Source organism: Saimiri boliviensis, chromosome 1, assembly GCF_048565385.1.
Source record: "Saimiri boliviensis isolate mSaiBol1 chromosome 1, mSaiBol1.pri, whole genome shotgun sequence".
Lineage (NCBI taxonomy): Eukaryota > Metazoa > Chordata > Mammalia > Primates > Cebidae > Saimiri > Saimiri boliviensis.
The window spans coordinates 235,378,611-235,405,942 of NC_133449.1; the positions used below are offsets into that span (position 1 = coordinate 235,378,611).

The 27,332-nt window shown below is 40.7% G+C and overlaps 1 protein-coding gene and 1 pseudogene across 5 annotated transcripts in view; one reads left to right on the forward strand and one right to left on the reverse strand.

Annotated features, from left to right (window-relative positions):
• The window catches only part of ARHGEF28 (Rho guanine nucleotide exchange factor 28), a 316,904-nt gene that overhangs the window by 126,187 nt on the left and 163,385 nt on the right, over positions 1-27,332 (reverse strand). For all 5 annotated transcript variants that reach the window (XM_074384818.1, XM_074384828.1, XM_010336521.3 and 2 more), the window contains exons 8-9: positions 19,755-19,807; positions 18,821-18,881 (exon numbers count right to left, since the gene is read on the reverse strand). In XM_074384818.1, coding sequence (XP_074240919.1) covers positions 18,821-18,881; positions 19,755-19,807 — 114 coding nt within the window. The remainder of the gene's footprint in view (positions 1-18,820; positions 18,882-19,754; positions 19,808-27,332) is intronic.
• Positions 9,246-9,554, forward strand: LOC120364339 (ATP synthase peripheral stalk subunit F6, mitochondrial-like; annotated as a pseudogene).

Sequence of the window (27,332 nt, forward strand, 5' to 3'; positions counted from 1 at the left end):
GTGTGCACAGGTCTATGGCCCTTTGGCTGCTTCTAAGTTGTCCATAAACTAAAGAAAGGGACCTTCATTAGTGTAGACAATCACCAAACAAAAATAGTGTTGGATCAGGACATATCGTTATTTTTCTTCAGCTATGCTTGCTACCATAAAAGAGTCCTTTGAAATGTAAAACCTCCGAGGCGGTTAGAAATACTAAAGTACTCCTGTCTTCTGCTAGCTTTTGAATTTGTTTGATCTTGCTCCTCTAGTTCTTTCAATTGTGCCAATAGGTGTCGATTTTAGATCTTTCCTTGCTTCTCATGGGGGCATTTAGTGCTGTAAATTTCCCTCTAGACACTGCTTTAAATGTGTCCTAGGAATACAACTAACAAGGGACGTGCAGGACCTCTTCAAGGAGAACTACAAACCACTGTTCAAGGAAATAAGAGAGGACACAAACAGATGGAAAAACATTCCATGCTCATGGTTAGGAAGAATCAATATTGTGAAAATGGCCATACTGCCCAAAGTAATTTATAGATTCAATGCTATCCCCATCAAGCTACCATTGACCTTCTTCATGGAACTGGAAAAAACTACCTTAAACTTCATACGGAACCAAAAAAGAGCCTGCACAGCCAAGACAATTCTAAGGAAAAAAAAAGAAAAAAACCCAAAGCTGGAGGCATCACACTACCTGACTTCAAACTATACTACAAGGCTACAGTAATCAAAACAGCATGGTACTGGTACCAAAACAGAGATATAGACCAATGGAACAGAACAGAGGCCTCGAAAGTAACACCACACATCTACAATAATCTGATCTTTGACAAACCTGACAAAAACAAGCAATGGGGAAAGGATTCCCTGTTTAATAAATGGTGTTGGGAAAACTGGCTAGCCACATGTAGAAAGCTGAAACTGGGTCCCTTCCTTACACCTTATACAAAAATTAACTCCAGATGGATTAAAGATTTAAACATAAGACCTAATACAATGAAAACCCTAGAAGAAAACCTAGACAATACCATTCAGGACCTAGGCATGGGCAAAGACTTCATGACTAAAACACCAAAAGCAATGGTAACAAAAGCCAAAATAGACAAATGAGATATTAAACTAAAGAGCTTCTGCACTGCAAAAGAAACAATCATTAGAGTAAATCAGCAACCAACAGAATGGGAAAAAATTTTTGCAATCTACTCATCTGACAAACGGCTAATATCCAGTATCTACAAAGAACTTAAACAAATTTACAGGGAAAAAAATGAATAACCCCATCAAACAGTGGGTGAAGGATATGAACAGACACATCTCAAAGGAAGACATTTATGCAGCCAACAAACACGAGAAATGCTCATCATCACTGGTCATTAGAGAAATGCAAATCAAAACCACATTGAGATACCATCTCAAGCCAGTTAGAATGGCGATCATTAAAAAAATCTGGAAACAACAGATGCTGGAGAAGATGTGGAGAAATAGGAACACTTTTACACTGTTGGTGGGAATTTTAATTAGTTCAATCATTGTAGAAGACAATATGGTGATTCTTCAAGGGTCTAGAAATAGAAATATCATTTGACCCAGCAATCCCATTACTGGGTATATACCCAAAGGATTATAAATCATTCTATTATAAAGACGCATGCACATGTGTGTTCATGTGGCACTGTTTACAATAGCAAAGACTTGAAACCAACCCAAATGCCTATCAATGATAGACTGGATAAAGAGAATGTGGTACATACGTACCATGAAATACTATGCAGCCATAAAAAAAGGATGAGTTCGATTCATTTGCAGGGACATGGATGAAGCTGGAAACTATCATTCTCAGCAAACTGACACAAGAACAGAAAACCAAACACCACATGTTCTCACTCCTAAGTGGACGTTGAACAATGAGAACACATGGACACAGGGAGGGGAACATCACACGCCAGGGCCTGTTGGGGGTGGAGGGGCTAGGGAAGAGATAGGGGGTGAGGAGATTGGGGAGGGATAACATTAGGAGAAATACCTAATGTAGGTGACGGGGGGATGGATGCAGCAAACCACCATGGCATGTGTATTCCTATGTAACAATCCTGCTCAATCTGCACATGTACCCCAGAACTTAAAGTATATTTTTTAAAAATTAAAAAAAATAAATAAATACTAAAGTCCTCATCCTGAATTGGTGGGAGTGGTTTTTGTAGCTCCTTGCTACACAACCCATGCTAAACCTATACTATACTATCTCCTTAACTAAAGGTATAGGAATATTACACTTCTTACGGTTGACTGATGCTGTGGGAAAGAGGGAGACATGTTTCTTACTAAATTACAAACAGAACAAAAGTAATGCAATATATAGGGGCTCCCTAACTTGTTTTCTTAAGTTGGTCAAAATGCGAGAAAGTGTTCAGAAGGTTACAAACGTAGAGAAGGCAGAGTAGGGAGCAGGATTTCTCAGAGGCATCAGAATGGAGGTAAGGGCCTGGGGAAAAACTGTTCATTTTAAATGCATATTATGAGATTCCCATCCCAGAATGTGTTGAATCAATCTCTCTGAGGGTGGCCCAGGAGTCTGCAATGATTTACAACAAGCACCAGCCCTATCCCAAGCAATCCTCATGCCTATGGAAGTTTTAGAGTCACTCAGCTAGGAGGTAGATAAACCCCACATCAGCAAGTTGCTGGAATGGGCTGTTCCTCCTGTTACTGACAGCGACAGGTCAGAAGAACTTCAGGGTGATGCAGACAGAGAGAGAGATGAAAAACTTGCATAAAAAGTATTTCTATTAGTCGAGATGCCAGACAGATTCATCCGAATCTAATTCTCCCACATGCAGTCCTTGTTGACCAATTACATATCAAGTGATTCTTGATGTCAAAATTATTTTGAAATAGTATTGAACTACCTAACCAATATATGTGAGATGCCCAACCAATATATGTGAAAATACCTCAGATATCAAAAGAAGAGACTTTCCAGTGTCCTCATTTGCTTTACCATTTCAGTGTTTTTTAAAGGATAAAATAATTTATACTGACCAGCCATGAACAGTTAACATACAACTAGAATGTGAAGTCAAAAATACTGTTTGCACAGCCCTTTTTATTTTTAGGCCAGCTTACTTACTTCTTTGCTCACCAACATATTTCTTCTGAATGTGGGTCATTTATTCTCCTTATTTGCTATAGTAATTGAAGTCAGTTTTTTCCCCCATTTCATCAATATACTTGCGTTTAAATTAATTCAAGATGTTATTTACATCTCATTCATATTCAACAGGTGACTATTACTGGCTGATTGCAATTACGGTCAGCAGAATTCAATGGCATATCCCCCAGGCCACCCTTTCATCATGTAGCATACAACCATTACCATGTAAGAGTATGAATGATTTCACAGAAGATACCTTCACCTGAATGTGCCTCCTTTAATTATAAAATTTGTCACGTAGAAAAGAACTTCCATCAGGTTATAATTATTCAGGGAAGATGCTACTGCCTTGAAGTTTCAGCTTTCTGAAAGACCCACCTAGAAAGGAGACTTTTCTTGATCCTCATTTAGACATTAGCCTGCCTTTCAACCTTGATGAAATTAAATCTCAAAGAAGTATTTATATTTTGATTTGAATTTACAGTATTTGTAGTTTTCTCATCTTCCAGTGGGATGCAAAATTCTTTGTGGGCAAGAACTGTGTCTTACTTACATTTTTAAAAAATATATATTGTATTACATTTTAGGTTTTGGGGTACATGTGAAGAACATGAAAGATTGTTGCATAGGTACACACGTGGCAATGTGGTTTGCTGCCTTCCTCCCCATCACCTATATGTGGCATTTCTCCCCATGCCATCCCTCACCAACTCCCTACCCCCCACTGTCCCTCCCCTATTTCCCCCACCACAGACCCCAGTGTGTGATGCTCCCCTCCCTGTGTCCATGTGTTCTCATTGTTCAACACCCGCCTATGAGTAAGAACATTCAGTGTTTGATTTTCTGTTCTTGTGTCAGTTTGCTGAGAATGATGGTTTCCAGGTTCATCCATGTCCCTACAAAGGACACGAACTCATCGTTTTTTATGGCTGCATAGTATTTCATGGTGTATATGTGCCATATTTTCCCTGTCCAGTCTATCATCAATGGGCATTTGGGTTGGTTCCAAGTCTTTGCTACTGTAAACAGTGCTGCAATGAACAAACATCATCCTGATACCAAAACCTGGCAGAGACTCAATAAGAAAAGAAAACTTCAGGCCAATATCCATGATTGGATACTTACATTTTTAATGCACCACAAGCTAAAAAGAAAGATCATTAATTTGGGAGACATTTATATCCGAGCTCAAATAATGGCTCCGTCACTTAGTTAGGGGCCCTAACCAAGTCATTCACATTTTCTAAGCCTTAGTTGTCTCATCAAATGGAATCATAACATCTGTACTTTAAATGGTTATTGTGAGGATCCAATGAGATTATAACAGTGAAGAACTTAAGTAAATTTTCAAGCTTTAAATGTGAATATAAATAAAGTTTCCCTTTCATATATTACTCTTCTACATTATAGACACTGAAACACTTTTTTTTTTTTTTTGAGACAGAGTCTCTATCACCCAGGCTGGAGTGCAGTCATGTGATCTTGGCTCACTGCAACCTCCACCATCAAGGCTCGAGCAACTTTGTCTCCTCAGCTTCCCAAGTAGCTGGGATTACAAAGCATCCATCATGGCCAGGTTGGTCTTGAACTCCTGACCAAAAGTGATCTACCTTCCATGGCCCGCCAAAGTGCTGGGATTACAGGCATGAGCCACGGCTCCCAGCCAAATTGAAATAGTCTCAATTTGACTCTCAGGAGTAATCGTTTGATTTTCAAAACTGAGACAAGGCAATGTGCAAAGAAGTTCCAAGAAAATCGTACCAAGACAGAAAAAAGAGGAGGGGAAGAAGAAAGGGGAAGAAGCGAAGGAGCTCGAAGAGGAAGATTTGCTTTACTTCTCTACTTAATTGTTAAGTCACCAAGACACCACAGTTTTCAATATTACTAGACATTGTTTCTAGAAAGTCATAAAAAATCCAGATAAAAGGAAGTAAGGCCTCTGAGGCTGGGATAAGCCTTTCCTGGATAACTTGAGCCAGTGCAGTGACAATTTAATGTATGCTTCATCAAATGCAGCCTTAACTTCTAGCCTAAGGTGAAAATCAGGGATGGATAAAGCCTTCCTCAAAATCCCTTTAGAAGCTACCATGTCATCTCTCAGCAAGCTCAACACAAGCAGTCCTTCTGCAGAGCTAACTGTGGCCAGGCACCAGGTGAAACGGGCAGCTTTCACAGGGAGGCTATGTGGTACAGAAAATGAAGATCTTTATGAGCATGGCTCCTCCCCTTGTGCCAAGACGCTGTCACTCTGAGAAGCATGGTAGGAACAGCACATTCACATCTGCAGTGTCGCACTCCCCATAGACTTTGTCCTCTCAAAGTCAAATGATGAGTGCAGCCACCCTGAGCTGTAAATTATTATTTTCCTCCCTACCTTGCCTCCCTGCTTTCTATTTTTTACAGAGCCCCTAACATTGAATTCACATAAAATAGACATGAATTGGGAGCATGGTACAACCACTGTTGTCATAAATTGGAATCACATGATGCCACAGTCTATAATACCATCTTGCTTAAAGCAAAAGGTTTTAATTTCTTATCTATCACTATTACCTTTATTTATTTGAACGATAAAAGAAATCTATATGCACCTGCAGAGGTTCTGATATGGTCTTTACAGCCCCTATTCTCTAAGGAAAAAAAAAAAGAATAACACATAGAAGCCCAGCAAGAAGAAATTACTCATATTATGACATATGTCTACATGGAATAAGAAAACAAGAAAATACTCAAAACACCTCAGGGCAGGAAAATCGTAATAATTATAATTTATTAATAAATAATAATAATAAAAATTAATAATAGATTTCCTGACTGAAGCAACATGTTAAAGAATTATATTGTCAAAGCTTCCACCACCAATGGCTAATATTGCTACAGATGTAAGTTCTATGTAGATTATTATCTTAGAAAAAGAAAAAACAACAGGAAACTTTGGTGAAGCCCTTTTTGTTTTAAATGCTGAAGTTTCTTAGCATAACCTGAAAGGAAAGAATTAGGGCAAATTTGTTCAGTGGTTCATGAGGAATTTTGAATTTATCCTGTAGAGGCAGCACAGAGAGTGGATGTGAGGGGCCCTGGGTGTGGGAGAAGGAAGAATAACAGCCCCAAGTCTGGACAGAGGAGGGGCGCAGGGATAGGGAAGTGCCTGGTGTACCCTAAGGAGAAGAAATCACTACTAGAAGGAAGAACCCACAGATTTCAGAAGACCAGCATCTAACTGATAATGTTCCATTCCAGATTTCCCAAACCTTCCAAGAAAACATCTTGTATGCCATAAACTTGTTCACAGACTTATTTTTCTCAATTTTAAAATTAAAGTCTAGCTGACTATAGATTTTATATTGTCATCCATATGTAAATAAGTTAACTATAAAGTATCAAATGAGCAAAGAGTTTAATAACTACATTTATATAAGCTGTAAATTCCATAGATGTGAAGCTAAAATTCACATAAAATATGACAGATAAAACTCATTAAAAAAAAAAAAAAACAGGCAGGCTCATCTTATATATGCTTCTAGGGTGTGGTTCCTTCTAGAGACTCTTAACTGACAGATCAAGAAAACATGTATGTGTATCCTAACCTATGTATATACACATATATACAAATATTTCTATATTCAACTGTGTGTATCTGTATTAGCTAAACATGAGTGCATGTTGATATCTACAACTCGAATGTTACCACATGGATCACTCTAGCCTCTTCCCCCTGCTTATCTGTAAGCACCCATTCCAACAGAGAGAATCCTGGCAGTTACTAGCTGCAATCCATTTACTTAATTGTGAAATACATGTAGGGTGGTATCAAAATTCTTAACCTTTTTGCCTGCTAGAAAAAAAAAAAAAACTGTATCAACTGGAGGATGGTGCTTATTGTGCAGTTTCTTTTGCCTTTATTCTTATAGACTCTACTCATTTCCAAAGTTAATAGATCTGCACCTCCCCCCACTACACCCAAAATTCCCTTTGGTAAGGTTATTTCACACTTTTCTTTTTTTGAGACAGAGTCTCGTTCTGTCTCCAGGCTGGAGTGCAACGGGGTAATCTCGGCTCACTGTAACCTCCACCTCCCCAGTTCAAGCAATTCTCCTGCCTCAGCCTCCGAGGTAGCTGGGTTTACAGGCACCCGCCACCATGCCCAGCTAATTTTTCTATTTTTAGTAGAGATGAGAGTTCACCATGCTGGCCAGGATGATCTGGATCTCTTGACCTGACCTCATGATCCGCCCTCCTTGGCCTCCCAAATCATACATTTTTAATACAGCTAGATTGTTTTGTCACATTCTGCATTCCATCCTAGGATACTCCATCCTCAAGGTTTTCTTAAATTTGTATACATTAAGGTTTATTCTGTGCACTCTAATGTTCTGTGGGTTTGATAAATGCATAGTGTCGTGTATCTACAATTCAAGAATCAAAGAACACTTTCGCCACCCTAAAAAAAAATACATACAATGTTGATGATAGGTAAAAAGGATACAAGAGCCAGCTAAAAGAGTTCCCAGCTACCAAAAATGGAACACTTTGACAACAAATAAAGTAGTATTTGATTATTACCCAAAGTGCAAAATAAATACCCATGACTCTACATAGACATAAATAAATGACTGAATAAGTAATGGGGGGAACAGACAAATTTCTCATGCAGAAGAATTCCAAGTAATTTATGTAGATATCACACCTGCAAGGATACCACACCCACAAGGATACAGATTAACTCTAACTTTTTCTTTATGTGTGGGCTACACATGGTGTGGAAAGAGAGGTGAAAAGAATAACTTTACAGTGGGGAAACCAGACCAACACTCCCTCGGCCAGGTGATCAAGGTCAACATCAATAGTGACAAAGAACTCTGTTAGTATGTACATTTTATATGGTGTGATGAAAACAGCACTTTACCTTTGGGTCTTCTTCCCCAAACCCACAATTCTCAGTGTAACGATGAAAAAAAAATCAGAAAACCCCAATTAAGGGACATTCTACAAAATTCCTGACTAGTATTTATTAATGGCAGCTTGATCCTAATAGGATCCTGGAATAGAAAACAGAAACCAGGTAAAAAGTAAGGAATCGAAATAAAGCCTATTTTATAGGCTTACATACTTTAAAACTTAAAAAAAAAAAAAAAACAACTTTTAAAATACTTAAAAAATAAAACTTTAAAAGTAAAGTTTTTAAAAATTTAAAGAATGGGAGCAGCAAGTACAGAATCTATATTCACTAAATGTTTGTGGAAATAATGCTGAAACAATGTTTGCATTTCTATTCAGATACGTAGAATTCAAGTCCTGCATTAAGCTCCATTGATTTTGCTTAAGTTCTTACTATGTGAAGTTGCCATGTAACTCTGTAACTCTGAGCAAACTGAAGTATACTGAAAATAATTCTGATTCAATATGAAAAAAAAAAACAAACAGTGTCTCCTTGGGGTTAATAATATCTCAAGAGTGGACCCCCTGAGAGATTAACATTTGTCACCTGGGTGGCAGATAAATCCATCTCAGTTCGATGGGCTGAAATTTCATTGGCAGACAAATCTCAAGGACCTGGATAAACCTACCTATCTCATTTCGAGTTTTCTCAAGCTCTGGACACCTTCTATTTGACTTTTTTCCTTTTTTTGAGACTTTGTCTCACTCTGTCACCCAGGCTGGAGTGCAGTGGTGCAATAACTGCTCACTGCAGCCTTGACCTCCTGGGCTCAAGCCATCCTCCCACCTCAGCCTCCTGAGTAGCTAGGACCATAGGCACATACCATGCCCAGCTAATTGAAAAAAAAATTTTTTTTTTGTAGAGACAGGGTCTCACTATGTTGCCCAAGTTGATCTTGACCTTATGAGCTCAGATGATCCTCCCACCTTGGCCTCCCAAAGTGCAGGCGTGAGCCACTACACCCAGCCCAACTTAACTCTTAATTCTCATTTTGTGTTATTTAAAATATTATGAAGAAAAAACAGACTGCTTCCTAGTGGGTCTCCTATTTGACCTCTGATTGTATCTTTCCTCCCTGTACTTTAGTGACACATCTTCAGTGAAGCCTCATAATGTAAAGAATGGATTCTGACGGCAGAGGCAGTGGTGGTGGCTCAGGCACAGAGAGTCACCATGATTCTTCAGAAGCACTTCAGGTTTTCCTCCGTCATTCGCAGTAGTCTCATTCACTTTGTAGAGAACCATTGGTGTTACAGCAGTGGCATTTAACAAGGAACTTTATCCTATACAGAAACTCTTCATGGGCAAGACTGCGAATACAAATCTAAGCGACAGGGATCCAGAGGACCTGCTGATTCTGGCCCAGAGCACCAGCAAGAGCTGGAGAGTGAGCTTCTAAAGCTTAAAGCAGACATGAGTATGTTACTTAATTTCAGATTCGAAGATCCTAAATTTGAGATCATCAAAAAACCCCAGTCCTGAAGAAATAAAGTAAAATTAATCTGGTATTGGGAGGCCGAGGTGGGCGGATCATGAGGTCAAGAGATCGAGACCATCCTGGTCAACATGGTGAAACCCCATCTCTACTAAAAATACAAAAATTAGCCAGGCGTGGTGGTGCATGCCTGTAGTCCCAGCTACTCAGGAGGCTGAGGCAGGAGAATTGCTTGAACCCGGGAGGCGGAGGTTCAAGTGAGTGGAGATCACGCCATTGCACTCCAGCCTGGGTAACAAGAGCGAAACTCCATCTCAAAAAAAAAAAAAAAAAAAAAAATTAATCTGGTAATTTGTCATGAATTTGTTGCACAATTAATCAGAAGTATCAGAGTAAGTATACATTTCATAAATATCAAATGTTCTTTTAATTCTGATTCCAAGTCAATTATTTGGTGAAGTTGAAGGGAGAAAAGAATAAATTCTGTTGGCTTTCTTGCCCATGCTTCAACTATAAGGCCATGTTTTATAAAAATGTCCTTTAAATTAGCCACTCTAATAAATTGTTAGAACTTGAGGCCGGGCGTGGTGGCTCAAGCCTGTAATCCCAGCACTTTGGGAGGCCGAGGTGGGTGGATCACGAGGTCAAGAGATCGAGACCATCCGGGTCAACATGGTGAAACCCCGTCTCTACTAAAAAAATACAAAACATTAGCTGGACATGGTGGTGTGTGCCTGTAATCCCAGCTACTTAGGAGGCTGAGGCAGGAGAATTGCCTGAACCCAGAAGGCGGAGGTTGCGGTGAGCCGAGATCGCGCCATTGCACTCCAGCCTGGGTAACAAGAGCGAAACTCCATCTCAAAAAAAAAAAAAAAAAAATTAATCTGGTAATTTGTCATGAATTTGTTGCACAATTAATCAGAAGTATCAGAGTAAGTATACATTTCATAAATATCAAATGTTCTTTTAATTCTGATTCCAAGTCAATTATTTGGTGAAGTTGCAGGGAGAAAAGAATAAATTCTGTTGGCTTTCTTGCCCATGCTTCAACTATGAGGCCATGTTTTATAAAAATGTCCTTTAAATTAGCCACTCTAATAAATTGTTAGAACTTGAGGCCGGGCATGGTGGCTCAAGCCTGTAATCCCAGCACTTTGGGAGGCCGAGGTGGGTGGATCACGAGGTCAAGAGATCGAGACCATCCGGGTCAACATGGTGAAACCCCGTCTCTACTAAAAAAATACAAAACATTAGCTGGACATGGTGGCGTGTGCCTGTAATCCCAGCTACTTAGGAGGCTGAGGCAGGAGAATTGCCTGAACCCAGAAGGCGGAGGTTGCGGTGAGCCGAGATCGCGCCATTGCACTCCAGCCTGGGTAACAAGAGCGAAACTCCGTCTCAAAAAAAAAAAAAGAACTTGTGTGCCTGGCATGAAAGCTAACCAGAATCTTAATTGCCCTAAAGTCCCATCCAAAACGTTAGCCACTGGATACTCAGTATGAAACAAGCCTACACACACACACAAACACACACACACACACACACGCACACACACATACTTACACTGCAGTCAAGCCTGCTGCCCATAATCCCTTTGTGAATGTAATTCTTTTTTAAATGCTTGTATACACAGGTATTCTGAAGTGTTTCAACACAAGAAAAGGGGAAGAAATCCCCTAATGGTATCATCTTAACTACCATGTCCAGAATATATTTCATATTTTTCATTTGTTTCATGTTTTATAAATTGTCATTTTCTTAAGAATTTCTACTTGTTTGAAGTTTATTATCTAATCATTTGATTGAAATATCAAAATGAAGGAATCCTTAGGAATGGAATACATGAAATGTGCTTAGTCACTAAGCTGGTTTATTTGGGGTCAAGGATCTTATTCTGGAGAAGAAAAATTTAGAGCTGAGAGAAAGTACTGCCACTTTTCCCTCCCTTATTACACTTCAGAAAGTTGCCTTGTAAAATGAAAGAAAAGGGTAATTTAGAATGTACTAAAGGTAAGTTGGTACTGATGGCACACATCAGGGATCCTGGTAATGTCCTTAAGACATTAGTGTAAACATCAACCCACTCTCTTGATCCCATTCTGTTCACTTCAAAGTCCAACAAATGATCCTGTGACAGCAAATTACAGTCACTTGATTCTTCCTAATGTTCAAAAATAATTAACTTTTAAAGGTTTAAGCTGAGTGGTTGTGAAATTTTTTCAACACTTTCTTCCCCAAAGTTTTCCCATTTCCCACAGATCTGTGATCTCGCAGGTGATAATCATTGAAAATCTGTGAACCTATTATCAGTGGACTTTCATTAATTCCTTTTGTAATTAGTTAAGATAAAAGTAGAACTCCATTTATCTAATAACCCCCAATTTTGAAAACCCAGTACGTTAGGGGTGATTTCAGCTCTGCTGAGCTCCCTCAGGGATCTCTGACTGTGGTTCTCAACCTTGGTTTTGAAACCTCAACAACCACAATAAGAAAATTTCCTTGAAGTGAACAAAAGGAATACAATTTGAGTCAGAATTTATACAAATAACTTTGCCTCCAACCCCTTTACTTCAAAATGATTCACTGGTAAGCTTTAGTTTGTGGTAGAGATAACCTCCAACTCCCCGAAAAGAGAGAGAGAGAGAGAGAGAGAAAGGAATCCACAGAAGCTCTGTAGCCTGGGACTGAGAGAGGGATCTGCCAAAAATTAGGCCTGAAAATTCTATTCCAAACATGTGTCTCAGAAGAGTTCTAACCTCTCCCATGTTCATACAACATTCTTGAGGCTTCAGCCTAGATACACGGGTGTTACTAAACAACAGCCAAGAAGGTCAGCATCCACTCACAGGGTCACAGCTCCTAAGAGGCCATAGTTAAGATCCCCTTTAAAAGCATCTCAAAATGTTATTTTTCACAGGCGACTTAAAAGTGCCATTTCATAATAATACTTTTAATCTAAGAACTTTTTGTTGATCTAAGAACTTTTGGTTAATACAAGAAGAGAAACTAACCTAATTAGTTCTACTTATCTGTTGTTTTCCAATCTAGCACTATTGACGGCACCATCTCCCCCAGCTCACCACTAGCACCCACAGGCCTGTACTCTCCCACATATACCCACAAATGGAGATCTTGAAAACCTGTATTATACTCCCCCCAACATTCTGTTTAGAAGGACTGTTTCTTTGGTTATTCCAATCATTTCCTACCAGTTTCCTTTTCCTGATGTTTTTCCTTTCGGGGTGTGGGGAGGCTTTGTTTCTCTCTCTTGGTCTTGTCTACAGTCATGAAAGAGCTGTGTCTTCTTGGGAAAGAAAGGTGAACCTCATATCCTACTGCTTGTTTCTGTCTGTTTCTGCTTCCTTCTCTTCCCAACTGGCCTCTAGATGGGTTTTTCTTTCTCTTTTCTGTTTTGTTTTTTGGTATGAAGTCGGGTTTCCTTCCATGTCGAGCTTTGGTTCATCTGTCCCCAGTGCCCACCCTCCCAATCCCAATACCCACTGAAAGGTTTTCTTTTCCTCATCTTACATATTAGTAAGAAATGATAATAGCAATGCAGTAGCCCAGAGTATTAAAGAATAGCTGTGATTTGAGCCCCTGAATGTACTGATTAGGTCACTCTATAAAATCAACAATACGCATTATAAAAAAGGGAGTTGGGAGGAAATAAATACTTGTGCTGAGGAGCCACCACATTTTCCCTTTTATCTTAGAAAAGTAATGCACGTGCTTTATAAAAACAAACAAAAACAAACATACAGCATCATTTTAAGTTACTTTCCAAAATGGAGCTTACTTATGGAATATGTCAAATGAATAACACAGGACATGAATTATCTTGCTTTCACGATTCCAGCTGCATAAAAAAGAAAGGCGTACACAAGAAAGAATGCTGGTAGGAAATACACCCAAATTTAATAGTAACTGCCTTTGGGTGGGGAAATCATAGGGATTTTTTTCTACTCTTTCGAAAATTCCCAATTCTATTGGGAACATTTATTACTTCTATAATTATAGAAGACTAAAATAAATTTTTCCAAGTAGCTTATTTTGCAAGATACTATGCTTAGTATCTTCTTGGGTACTCGCATCAAGCCCACTCTCTACCAGCCAGACCGGGGACAGTAGATGAGGCACTGCTGCATGCCTAGAGCTTCAAGGTACTGAGTCTCTCCAAGCCAAAAGGAGAATGCCAGCCAATGCCATCCTCATGTCCCTATCACCTATAGGGAGTGTCTCTAACTCCCTATCACCTTCCCTCACAGGAAAAGTCAAAACACGCTCACATAGTTCCTGTTTTGACATGTTAGTTTCCCCAATCCGTCATTTTTTTTCCACCCAAATAGTCATAAGATACTCAGCTTTAGCCAAAGAAATTTCATGTCCTCTTTCATCTAATGCAGACCATGAGTGATAAATTATTGCTGGAAAATCAGCTTCAGTATGAGTGTCACCACATCTGGTCTGTCACCCACAACCTCACTCACACTTTGACACATTATTTGATGAAAGAACAGGAACATCATGTTCCAGGGAGCTTCTGTAATTTCCTTGAGACACTGGCACTATGGTTTCACAGTCCTCAAGGAGAAACTTAACTTTTAACTGGATATCTTAATTTCTTTTTTTTTTTTTTTTTTTTTTTTTGGAGACACAGTCTTGCTCTATGGCCAGGCTGGAGTGCAGTGGCTCCACCTCGGCTCCCTGCAACCTCCGCCTCCCGGGTTCAAGAGGTTCTCCTGCCTCAGCCTCCTGAGTAGCTGGGACTACAGGCACACACCACCATACCCAGCTGATTTTTGTATTTTTAGTAGAGATGGGGTTTCACTATGTTGGCCAGATGGTCTCGATCTCTTGACCTCGTGATCCACCTGCCTCAGCCTCCCAAAGTGCTGGGATTACAGGCATGAGCCACCACGCCCGGCTGATATCTTAATTTGTAACCAAAGCCACATAGCTTTATTTTTGCAGATTCAACCTCTTAAAAGTAGAGCTTGCAAGACAGCATCTAATCAAGCCATTGACAGCTTTGCCAATTCAGTGACACTTTATGCATCTTTGTTTGCAATTGGGATTCCAGTTTTACAGCTGAGACTCCCCATCTACTACATTTCCCACAGGCTGTCCACTTGTTCCTCAAGATGTTCACTCTCCTTCTCCTCAGCATAACATTTGCTGCTGCCCAAAGGGTTCATTTGGCTCAAGTAAATGGCACTAAATGTGATTAAGAGATGGGATCAAAATTTTAAGCAGTTCCTATTTCTTTTTTTCCTTTTCTTTTCTTTGAGATGGAGTCTCACTCTGTTGCCAAGCTGGAGTGCAATGAATGGCACAATGTCAGCTCACTGCAACCTCCGCCTCCCTGGTTCAAGCCATTCTCTTGCCTCAGCCTCTCGAGTAGCTGGGACTACAGGCATGTACCGCCATACTTGCCTAATTTTTGTATTTTCAGTAGAGATGGGGTTACACCAGGTTGGCCAGGCTGGTCTCGAACTCCTGAACTCAAGTGATCCACCCTCCTTGACCTCCTAAAATGCTGGGATTACAGGCGTGTGCCACCGAGCCCGGCCAGATCCTTTCTTAATCACATTTCATCCCATTTACTTGAGCCAAGTGAATCCTTTTTGTCTTATTTTTTGGTATTTCATTTCATCTACCTTCTTTTCTGCTGTTTCCTTCAAATGCTTTGCCATCTTTCCCCATCCTACGTGCCTAGAATATGAAGGAGTCCTACTCTGTACTATGACAGCAACGGAAGCAGATCTCAGCCCTTCAACTGATGATTCTCTCCTTCGACAAAATGCCAACCCCTTACAGCATCTGCAGAGAATGGGGCCATAACTCCCACATTGGACATAAATGTCAGCTCCTCACAGAGGTAGTTCTGGGTCCCTGGCTAGGATGAGCTTGCCAGTTGTTACCTGCCCGAGACGTTTCTCCATCCATCATTTTCAGCATATAAACTAATGGTAAGTGTGATTCTTGATGCTCTGAAAGGGCAATAAAACATCACAAAGGATGGGTACAAAAAAAATAGAAAGAATGAATAAGACCTACTATTTGACAGCACAATAGGGGGATTATACTCAATAATAACTTAATCTGTACATTTTAAAATAAAGAGTGTAACTGGATTGTTTGTAACTCAAAAGATGGGTGCTTGAGGGGACAGATAGACCATTCCCCATGATGTTCTTATTTTGTATTGCATGTCTGCATCCAAACATCCATTATACCCTACAAATATATATATTTCCTATGTATATATATATATATATATATATATATATATATATATATATTTCCTATGTACAAAAACTTTAAAAAATTAGAAAACAAATAAATAAATAAAACACTTCTAGGCTGGGCCCAGTGGCTCATGCCTGTAATCCCAGCACTTTGGGAGGCCGAGGCGGGTGGATTGCCTGAGGTCAGAATTTCAAGATCAGCCCGGCTAACATGGTGAAACCCCATCTCTACTAAAAATACAAAAATTAGGTGGGCATGGTGGCGCATGCCTGTAATCCCAGCTACTCAGGAGACTGAGGCAGGAGGATTGCTTGAACCGAGGAGGCGGAGGTTGTAATGAGCTGAGATTGTGCCCTTGCATTCCGGCCTGGGTGACAAGAATGAGACTTTGTCTAAAAACAAATAAACAAAAAAAAAAAAAACTTCTAGAAGGAAAAAGAAAATACCACCACAAAGGGAACTTACTCTGTTTTGCCCTCCCCAGTACAATAAAATTAGATAATGAAAAATCCAGTTCCTCAGTCACATGCTCAACAGATGTAGGTGACCACAGGCTACTACACTGGAGAGAACAGCTAGAGAACATGTGCATCAGCACAGGGCACCACTGGAACAGCACCGTGTCGTCTGTGAGGCCACACCCACATCACACGATTCTGAATGATACAGTCAGCAAAGACTTACACATCTATTTATCAGCATTTATCCTGCATTTATTCCACACTGTTTATCGGCATTTCCTCAGAGATGGGGCAGAATAAAGCACTTACAAAATATCAAAGGCGGCCAGGCGCAGTGGCTCATGACTATAATCCCAGCCCTTTGGGAGGCCGAGGCGGGTGGGTCCCTTGAGGTCAGGAGTTTGAGAGTGAAACCCCAGCTCTACCAAAACTACAAAAATTAGTGTGGCATGGTGATGGGCACCCGTAATCCCAGCTACTCAGGAGGCTGAGGCAGGAGAAGTGCTTGTACCCAGGAGGCAGAAGTTGCAGTGAGCCAAGATGGTGCCATTGCATGCCAGCCTGGGCAACAGAGCAAAAGTCCATCTCAAACAATAAAAAATAAAAATAACAAATAACAAAAGAATATTGAAGTGGCCTCCAGGGAGAGCCATGCCCTATTCTGGACTGCGTCTGACTATTGCTCAGAGCTTGCTATCCCCTTCTCTGTCTCAGGTTCTTTGAAAATCTGTTATCATTTCCTTTGCAAAAAGTCAGGGGACTTTATTAATTCAAAAAGTTTAAAGGAACCAAAAAGCAAAGGCTAGCACAATAAACACTCATCCATGGTCCTTTTCACAAATTGCTGGATTAAAGTTGTGCTCATTTCTGTCTCTCAAATCCTTCACAGACAGAATGACGTTACTGACAAAACACTCAGACAGGTCAAACTACTACAATTTCCATAGCACATGTCTTCTTGCTCACAAGCATACAAGTTTGAAACTAGAGTGAGTTTTTTAAAACCTGAAGTTAAGATTAATACTTTTAGCTGCCAATCTTCCTCCCCCAGCAATTCGTCTTCGTAAACATTCTTCAAAGCTAACATTCCCAGAAGCATGATGCAATTTGTAGCTGAGACATCCTGTGTGCGTGAGCAACGGCTACAGCCCTGACATCAGTGGCCCATGACAGCCATCTATACAGAGATGTTTGCTTTCTTTTTGCCTTCTTCTTCCCCTCTTCTGTAAGTAAATTATTACTCTTACCTTAAATAGCAAAAATATTAAGGGCATGTATATTGCTTAGTGTGGGTCTAAATTTCTCTTCCAGTTTCAGTAGAGCCACGTGCAGCAATATCCTGCAAGCCACCTCTGGCATGTGGCCAAGCTCCTAGCAACACCATCAACCAACACGGCGGGTGCTTCCTCCTTGCTCTGCTCTACCCAGCATGATTTCCAAACTGTTGTAACTGCTCTGTCGTGTGTTGGCGCAGCATACTAACCACACTCCCCCAGCCTCCAGGGAGCCCCATGCACACGTGGGCTCACAGTGACTCTCTGGGTCATCCACCCTCTCCATTAGTCTCACCCTGGGCAGTGATTTGGTTTTTCCTGACTGCACTTCAGCTTGAGGCCTCAGTCACCACCATCACCAGCACCTCACCCCTTGCAGTTTCTAAGGCTGTCCTGCCCACCTGTGCCTTCCAGGTGTGTGAGCTGCCTCAGCTTCACAGAACCTGAAGAAACCAACTGGGAAGGTTCATGCTCACTGCCTCTCACTTGTCAGCCCCAGAGGTCTTCACAGACCAGCCAGGTCCCCAAGTTCAGCCTCTGCTGATAGCTCAGCTTATGTCTTCAAACCCCGCATCAGCTTCATTATGCTCTATTCACCTCTAAGTAACTTAGGAGACAGGTCTGGGACCCAAATTAACCTTGAAGAAGCAGTATCTGGGAGGAGATTTAGAAAGGTGTCCTCAGGGAGTTGTGAAATTGAATATTTGTAAGCAGATGGGAATTCCCAGGTTCCAAGGGAGGAAATACCTCCACCTTGCCGAGGGTGGAGGAACATCTGGTTCCTCTGAAAGGATACTCACATCAGACTCAAATCCCAGAACAAGCATCTGGTCTTTTCCTGAGCTCAGCAGGGTAGATCACATAGGCTCAGCGCCAAGGGAATCCCCCCGGGTATCAAAATGGGATATTGGTAAGCTTAGAGATTCTAGGGGCAGGTGGAATGAAGTTATAAGTTGCAGTTCCACCACCTACTTACTCTCCACGAGTGGTTCAGTCTCTTCACCTGAACCTCAAACTGGTAGTGCCTACTTCATAGGAATAACAAAGGAACATAGGAAAAGTCCAAAGCCAGCTTCTGAATCAGAGTAAAACTGTTCAGGAAAAGCTTTGATTGCCTTGTTTTTTAGATTGTAAATGGAGTCTCAACCCCTAGAGTCATAGTATTACAAATGATCCCACAAAGAAAATTTATCGGGATGGGTTTCAGGGAATAGATGAGGTTCCCAGGAAGGAGTATTTTATGTTAAAAAGTACTTGCTTCTTGTCCATCCTACACCTGTATCTGGGATGCTCTATGAGTGTAGGTAAAAGCAATATTTCAGAACATACCCAAATCAAGGCTGTGTTGATCTTCATGTTCATTCTGTTGAACCATGAGGCTTTTGTCACACTGAAAAAGATAAAAGTCCAGTGGGTTTTTAAAAAATCACATATATGAACTTGTGATCCGCCCGCCTCGGCCTCCCAAAGTGCTGGGATTACAGGTGTGAGCCACCGCGCCCGGCCAGATTTACTCTTATAATCACCTCGTTGGCAAATATCTATAGACATCAAACTGAAGGTAGAAATTTGTTTTGCAGAATGTATTCAATCATCTTGCACACACAACTACAACTCGGAAAGATATCTAGGTTTGGTTATAAAGACTGGGGATTACAATTTTGATAAAGAAAATGGGGCCGGGCACGCTGGCTCATGCCTGTAATCCCAGCACTTTGGGAAGCTGAGGCGGGCGGATCACCTGAGGTCAGGAGTTTGAGACAGCCTGGCCAACACGGTGAAAACCTGTCTCTACTAAAAATACAAACATTAGCCAGATGTGGCGGTGCACGCCTGTAGTCCCAGCTACTCAGGAGGCTGAGGCATGAGAATCACTTGAACCTGGGAGGCAGAGGTTGTAGTGAGCTGAAATCATGCCACTGCACTCTGGCCTCAACAGGGCAAGACTCCGTCAAGAAAGCAAAGAAAGGAAAGAAAGGGAAGGAAGTTAAAGAGAAGGAAGGAGAAGGGAAGGGAAAGGGAGGGGAGGAGAAGGAAGGGAGGGGGAGGGGAGGGGGGGAGGAGAGGGGAAGAAGAGAGAGAAAGAGAGAAAGAAAGAGAAAGAGAAAAAGAAAAGAGAACTTCACATTGTTCTGAAAGTGACTTGGGGCACACACCTTTTAGTGTTTTTAAAATTTTTTATTACCACTGAATCTTCATTTCTACTTTACGGAAAGACGTGCAAAGAAGAAAGGAGCAAATAGAGCAGGGAGTCATTCATTACCTTTACATCTTCCTTTTCCGGCACTGATCTGCTGGACACTGTATTCTTAATCTCTGCAAAATAAAGAATTCTCATCAGGATCTGCTGATTGGAGCTTTTGTTACAAAGAACAACTTCTAGCTGACAAGTGTGAATGAGTTGGCCAGGAGCCTTCTGCACAGAGGTAGGTTTTTTGATTAGGCCTCTTAAAAATCAGCTCTCCGCAGAGCAGAGTGTCTAATAACCTGATTGTCCATACTCTGGTATTGTCTGTGTGGACCAAGATGTAAACAAGCCCAGGAGCTTTCACAGGAAATTCTGGGGGAGAAAAATGATCATTAAATAAATAAATGCCCTTGATTCCAAAGGAAGGCTACTCACTACCAAAGACTCTTCAAAACAGCAGATTGTAAGGATATGACTCGTAGCCACCTAAGGAAATCCCACACGTCTATTTCCTCAAATACCAGTTTTCAATATGTTTCAAAAGAACATAACTCATTGTACAAGAGGTCTGGCTTTTCCTCATACATCATTGAAAGTCAAGAACACCAGCACAGCCCTAAGGCTACAACCTCAGCCCCAGGCATACCAGGTGGCCTCTTTCTGAATAAAGGGTTTCCTGGAAACAGTAGTGGTCAGGATATATTCGGATGAAAATAAAAGGTTCACTCAAGGCAGCATTTTTCTCTGTGGTTTCACTGATTGGTTCTCTTCCCAAATACTCAGTTGCCCATAAACAAGAGCCACTGTTGTCCAAATAACCACCAAGAGCAGGTTTGGGCTTGGGGAGAATTAAGCACTCTACATCCCTAGCAAGGACAGATGACTGAAAGTCTTTACCCCAGATTTGTATTAACATACAACATTGCAGGGTCTCACCCCTTTTCTGGAAGCTCCATATCCCTTCCGCCACAGCCCTGCTTAATGCTGATCCTGGGGAAACTCCTGGAGTTTTCCAGCAGGTTCATTACCCAGAACTTCCCTACTCCACTTCGTCAGTTCTTTTAATTACCCAATGTCTTAAACCTGCAGGTGGATTTATTCAAGCGCTTCTTATTTCTAGACAATGCTAGGAGTTATCATCCACGTTTATTCTTAGAAAAAGTATAAGGTACTCATTTATATGGCTCTACATGACAAAGCATAATAAAGATGACAAATTACAAGGATGAAGCTATAAGTAATAAGACCAGGATGTATCAGAGAAACCAACAATCCTACCTGTCTTGTGTTTATAAAAATCTGGGCAACAATAACTTTGAATTTGCTTTGCAGCAAGCAAATAATACCATTCTTTGCATGCCACACTAATATACTAATATAAATGATCATTACACTAATATACTGCTCTTGAATTAGTAATGCATATTAGCTTCTATGATTAAACCAACGAAAAGGTCATAACCCTAATTTTGTGTGGTCATGTCAACTAATCTCAGCAGGGAGTGAGGACAACATCCTAGCGGACACCCAGACCAGGCAGCTTGCGTACGCCATCTCTACCTCCCTTTAAATGCACATCCTGGAGAAGGCCTCCAGGTGGCAGCAGAGTAACAGCATCATGAACAGCATTGCCAGAAGTAGGAATGTCAAAATGGGCTAACTTCACCACCCTTCAAGGACCTGCTTTCAAGTGCCAAAGTCCAAAACACATGATTAAAATTAACATTTTTGTCCTACTACACACATGCAGAAAAGCACCTACCACGGCATTTGCTACATTATAAGTGTACAGTAGGGGCTTGGTTTGGTTTTGAAACTCAGATATCAAACACTAAAAATTGGGCTAAGTAGGAAAGACACCACAAAGATGTTTAAAAAAAAAAAAAAAAGGAAGAAGAAGGGAAGGATAACCAGGATCAAAGTTTCAATAGACACATCTGCACAGACATCGAGTCACACCCTTTTATTTTGCCTGTTTTAGGACATTCATTCCTTTAAAGTCATCTAAGCCATAAACTCTTAAATGATCATTACACTGCATTTCTAAAGAATTCTGTACATATAACATTCATTCAGAAGAATGGTATACATTTTATCCAGATTGCTAATGGAAAAGGCAATCCCATCTGGTAATGAAGTTTGCAGTAACAGAGGATGTGTTCACACCTGGTAGTACATTTAAGTTTCAGCTTCCTTCCCCAACTAAAAAGGCCAGTGAACTAGTCTTTATAGATTGCCATACCTACGTTTTTCTGTGTAGTCCAGCTCAATTTTTTTCACTTCAAAACAAATACCACAAACTATATTAAAATATATGTCTTCATTAAAAATTGTATCTCATCCTTTAAAAATAACTTCCAAATGTAGAAAGTCTCTATCCAAAAATCATTTAAAAATATTTGTGATATTGTGCTGATTCAAGATAATAATGTATCTTTAACTAACCTAGGACTAAACAGAACTATATCTTAGAACTTTCAAAGAATTTGGCATTCATTCTACTGGAGTTTAATTAAATTGCTCCAGGAGAGTTTCTGTTAAATTAGTAGGATCCTTTTACACTAACCCACTGTACCACCAATTATAGAGTGCAATCAAACCGCTCGTTGCTATAGCAACCTTCAGCAGATAATGGTATCAGTAACTCTACCTATTCTGTTTTAAAGACCTATTAACCTTGCCCTCAAGCCCACCCAGAAGGAAGGATTACTCCTCCAAATCAGACTTGCCAAACTTGATAAACATGGTTTTTTTTTAAATTTGCTAAGTATAAAGGAACAAGAGATAATCTCTAAGACTTATGTTCACTAGTGACACTGCACCAGTGAACAGCGAAGTCGCTGTAAGATTCATGCCAGTGTCTCGTTAAGAAGCAGATTCGCCCAAAAGATCTCAACTCTAAGCAAAAGTCTTACTGTCTTATTTTGCAAATGAGACCACATAGCCTAGACTTAAGCAATGAAAAAGCGTACACCAAAAACACAGGATGCTCGGTATTCTGATTTTAATCACCATTTGGCTGTGGCAGAAGAACCATGGTCAGAGGCAGCCGGATCACCAGTGTGGTCTTGTTAACAACTGAGTCCACCAACGGCTTACATCTACAGGGTAGTGTCAAAAGCACAGGTGGAAAACAAGGATCATGCTCTCACTTTGCTCTGCCTGCACCCACAAATACCGGGAAAACACCCTGACGGTAGTGTTCATAGCAGCCTTCTGTACCTCTCTGACATGTATGGCTGGTAGTTCACAGTCTTTGAATGAATATTTTTCTCTCAATAGGCTGCAAATTCTGGGAGAGCTGAGACCAGATGGATTTCCGCTCAACCCTCGTATCCCCGGCGCCAAGCTGTGTGCTCAGCACGTAACAGGTGCTGAATAAATGCTTCTCTCCTCCACCTACATCTGGTGGCCCAAAATATACATAGCTGATGAGATGCAGTGGATCATTACACAAGCTGTGGATCAGGACAGAGAAGGAAAAGTCATTTACTTTTTGGAATTAACTAATTGAAACACTTCCAATACTAGTGCTATTTTATCACAACTTCTGAACTGTCAGATTTAAAGACAGATGAATGCTTTTCTCCTTACTTCCTCCCTCCCTTCCGGCTCTGTAAGTCCAAAAGCCATCTTTTTCCTGTCCGCTTACTAAGTATTGCTGTTTCACTACTAACTACTGCACTTCCACGCATTGCTACAATGTTTTCTCCTAGTGTGCAAATTCAATTCCCAATGGCCAGAGAATTATAATGGCAAAGGCACTCGAAAGACTACTTGTCACTCTTAATTCAGAGACATTTATAACACTGAAATTTTGTTTCATTATCCCAGTTATTCCTCATTTTCCCCCCCTAAAAGTGGGACTACTAATAAGAACTTTCATTTTGCCTGCCGAGTAGAAACATGAACTGGGAGCAACAATGAGGCATTTATCTACAGAAGCATCAAAATGAGACTTATCAGAGAGTGAGAGCCCAACATCCATTCAATTCAACACTCTCCACTGGTCACCACTGAGCAGCAGCTGTGGAGAAGAAACCAAACTGGAAGAAGAAACTCCTGGCCTCAAGCAACTCCAAAATGTGCTCCTTGGCATATCATTTTAATATTTATATTCTATATAGTTTCAGGAAGAATTTAAGACATCTTCTTTCGAATACAGGTTTTTTTTTTTTCCATTTAAATTACCTGTGATTTTTTTTTAAGACAAAAGGAATTATTTAAGACCGTGGAGAATTACCTCCTCTTAGACAGTTTTTTTGTCTGGAGGTTAACATATGATCCAATTCTGGCCAGAATCTTAATAGAAAGTTCCTGGTACCTCTCTTAAAAAGGCTTCTATCAGTAATAGAAAAAAAAGAAGTTGCAGGGCAAAAGGATCTTTTTCCATTGCTCTTATTGTCTGAACAGAGTTCAGTGAAGAAATGATTTTGGAGCTGGTGTAGCCCTCTTGCAACACCAGACTGCTACGGGCCATTCTCCAGGGTGCGCCTGCCCTTCTTGTGAAAACTTTTCTACCAGATTTTCTTTTATCTTTTGAAGAATAAACAAAGGTATAAACAAAACATTTTTCAAAGGTATAAACAAAATTCAATTTTTATCAAACTTAGATTCTACTTCAACTCAAGAAACTAACCTTTAGCTACATTTTCACGTTAAGCCCATTGCAATTCTATTAGAATACTTAGTTGAGTTTAATATTTGTTGTTTCTCTCTAGCCTGCTTATCTGACTCAACTAGAATAAAGTGTCTATATCAGATATGAGCCAAATGTGTTGCAATCTAGATGAATTCTGGGGAACCTCTGAGTTGCGAGCTCAAACACACAGTGGGTTCTACCAGATGATCTCTAAAGTTCTTTCTAGGTCAAACTATGATTCTTTAATCCCTTGATAAATTAAGTGGTGAGGAGGAGAATTTTTATTTATGTGTGAGAAAATACTGATATTTTTTATAACATACAAAATGGGTATTATATCATCATATCCTATCCATATCCTTGTCCCTTTAATTGTGAAGACTGTTCTTTACTGTGACAAGGACCAGAAAGATGACTGGTGAAGTCAGTCACCAGGGGAAATACAGAAAAGGCTGAACTACTCCGTAAAATGCAGTCATAAAAAAGGATGAGTTCATGTCCTTTGCAGGGATGTGGATGAAGCTGGAAACCATCATTCTCAGCAAGGAAACACAGGAACAGAAAAACAAACACTGCATGTTCTCACTCATAAGTGGGAGTTGAACAATGAGAACACATGGACACAGGGAGGGGAACATTACAGACCGTGGTCTGTTGGGGGCTAGAGGCTAGGGGAGGGATAGCATTAGGAGAAATACCTAATGTAGATGACGGGTTGACGGGTGCGGCAAACCACCATGGCACATGTATACCTATGTACCAAACCTGCACATTCTGCACATGTACCCCAGAACTTAAAGTAAAATTTTTTAAAAAACGAAAGCAACAATTACAAATTATTTCCTGGAGCTGTGTATGATTTTTAATTGTATTGGCAATACCTAAATACCCTACTTCTAGGAAAACAGTATTTATCAAGTCCTTGGCCAGGTATTCCACGAGTGTCAAGGTAGAGCTGTGTATACAAGTGAATGATCAGCTCTGCAGAACAGCCTGCCTAGTACTGCTATCTTAAGTCCCCAACACCCAGGTCCCAGTTGTCGTGGCTTCAAGGACCTATATCTTGATATTTTAACCATCTGCAACAGTTCTCCTACAAAGCCCTTGAGTTAAAGTGTCTCAGATGAAAAATCCTGGAAACAATACTTTGTGTGGATAAAAGCCCTATTGTTTCCTCAGTCATATCTCACCGGAGATATTCAAATAAGGAGAATCCACCACACAACTCCCTGTACATTTCAAAAACCAAAGCACAGAGGGAAGTGCTACACCCCTGTCTACAGAATGTTCAAGTTAAAAATCTGCTCACCTCTAGTCAACATGACACAAATGGCTAGGTCCTGGTATCTCAAAACACATATCTTTGCCATTGAATCTACTATAGGCAGGTGTTATATACCTTGCACTTATGATTAGACATCATTCAGTAAACATCCACTATGTTCAATACTGGGCAAGGGGCTTTATCTGTATTTCCTTATTTAAGTCTTACTATGAAGTAAGTATTAAGTAACACCCTGACCTCCACCCCACCCCACCATTTTCCACAAAAGCAAACAGGCTAATAATTTGCATAATGCTCAAAAGCCAGTTCACAGCAGAGCTGAGGTTTTTAGCAGAGTCAGCTTATTACTGGAATGTGTCATTGAGACGTGTGTGCATGCGGGTCACAAATCTCTGTCATAAGGACTTGAGAGAGATGAACAATTTGGAACAGAGCTCATTTCAAGACAATGTTTCCAATGTTTGCACTTTTTCCATCCCCCAAATGCTGGAGAGAACTCTAGACCAGGAGTCCTGACACCATACAGATAAGTCCTCTGCTCTACAGGGGTCTTAGGGGTAGTGGGAATCTGTGCTGTGGTCAGTAAGGGAGTGGACTTATCATCTGAGTTCTGACGGCCTGGGCCAATGTTGCCTCAGGTAAGTTACATAACTTTTCTGTGCTGCCACTTTCTCATGCATAAAGTAGGGAGGGTTGATTCCTGACTCCCAGAAATGCCCCTCCTGAGGACCACACGTATGAGTGCTCCATGATCCATGAGTGAGTAGAAGTAATTCCGGTTGTTCCCAGTGCTAGAACAATGCCTGGCACACAGCAGGTGCTAACGAATGCAAGCAAACTTCTTGAGGGCAAGGTTTTTTCTCTTTGCCTTTTTTTTTTTATTACTGCCAAGAACAGTGCCTGGTATAAAGTGATGAGCAGTCAATACACATTTACTGAATGGATGGCTAAGTAAATGACCCTAAGGACACGTGTCCAGCAGTCCAGCCTGAATCTTGCATTTGGACCCATAGCTTCTACTGCCGCCCACACAGAATCACAAGCGGGAAGCCCCTTTGACCCTGGTGAGAGCTGCTGCCTCTACCCTGAAGGAAATGATTTTGCCCTCCCTCCTTGGTGATTGCAGCACATGTTCCAGTCCCAACTCCCTATTCCATTTTCAATGAAAATGTGGAAGATAATTTATGGGGAGAAGCCAACAAAGTAACAAATGAGTGACTCCAAGTTCAGACAGCAAACCATGCAGAGGGTTTTTGAACTGCAAATTAATTTTTTCAGCAGATTGGTAGAGTGGCAATGGTACTGTAGTTGTTCTCAGGTTGTGTTATAGTCCAATAGATGCCAGGCAGGCAATAGGCTCCCATGTGATATCAAAAATTGAAGTGAGGTGTTGGGGGAGGCATGGGTGATCTGGAATATTTAAAATGACTGTTAATAGTTTGAAAAATTCCTCCTTGCCCCTGTCTGGTGTGCACATTACTGGACCAACAGATGGTGAGAACCCAGGTGATAGTGAAAATGGAGGACATAAGATCCAGAGAGGGAGACACCACAGAGCTGGGAAAGAGCAACATTTTCAAAGTACCTTCTACAGACCATTTCTATGAGATGTTGAGAGCTGTGAAAAAAGGACTCTTGTGTGATCAGTTCATTTAGAGAACTGCTAAGTTAAACAAGATTAGACAGGCGTCCTGACTTACTAGAGCCCACAAAACATTAAATGCAT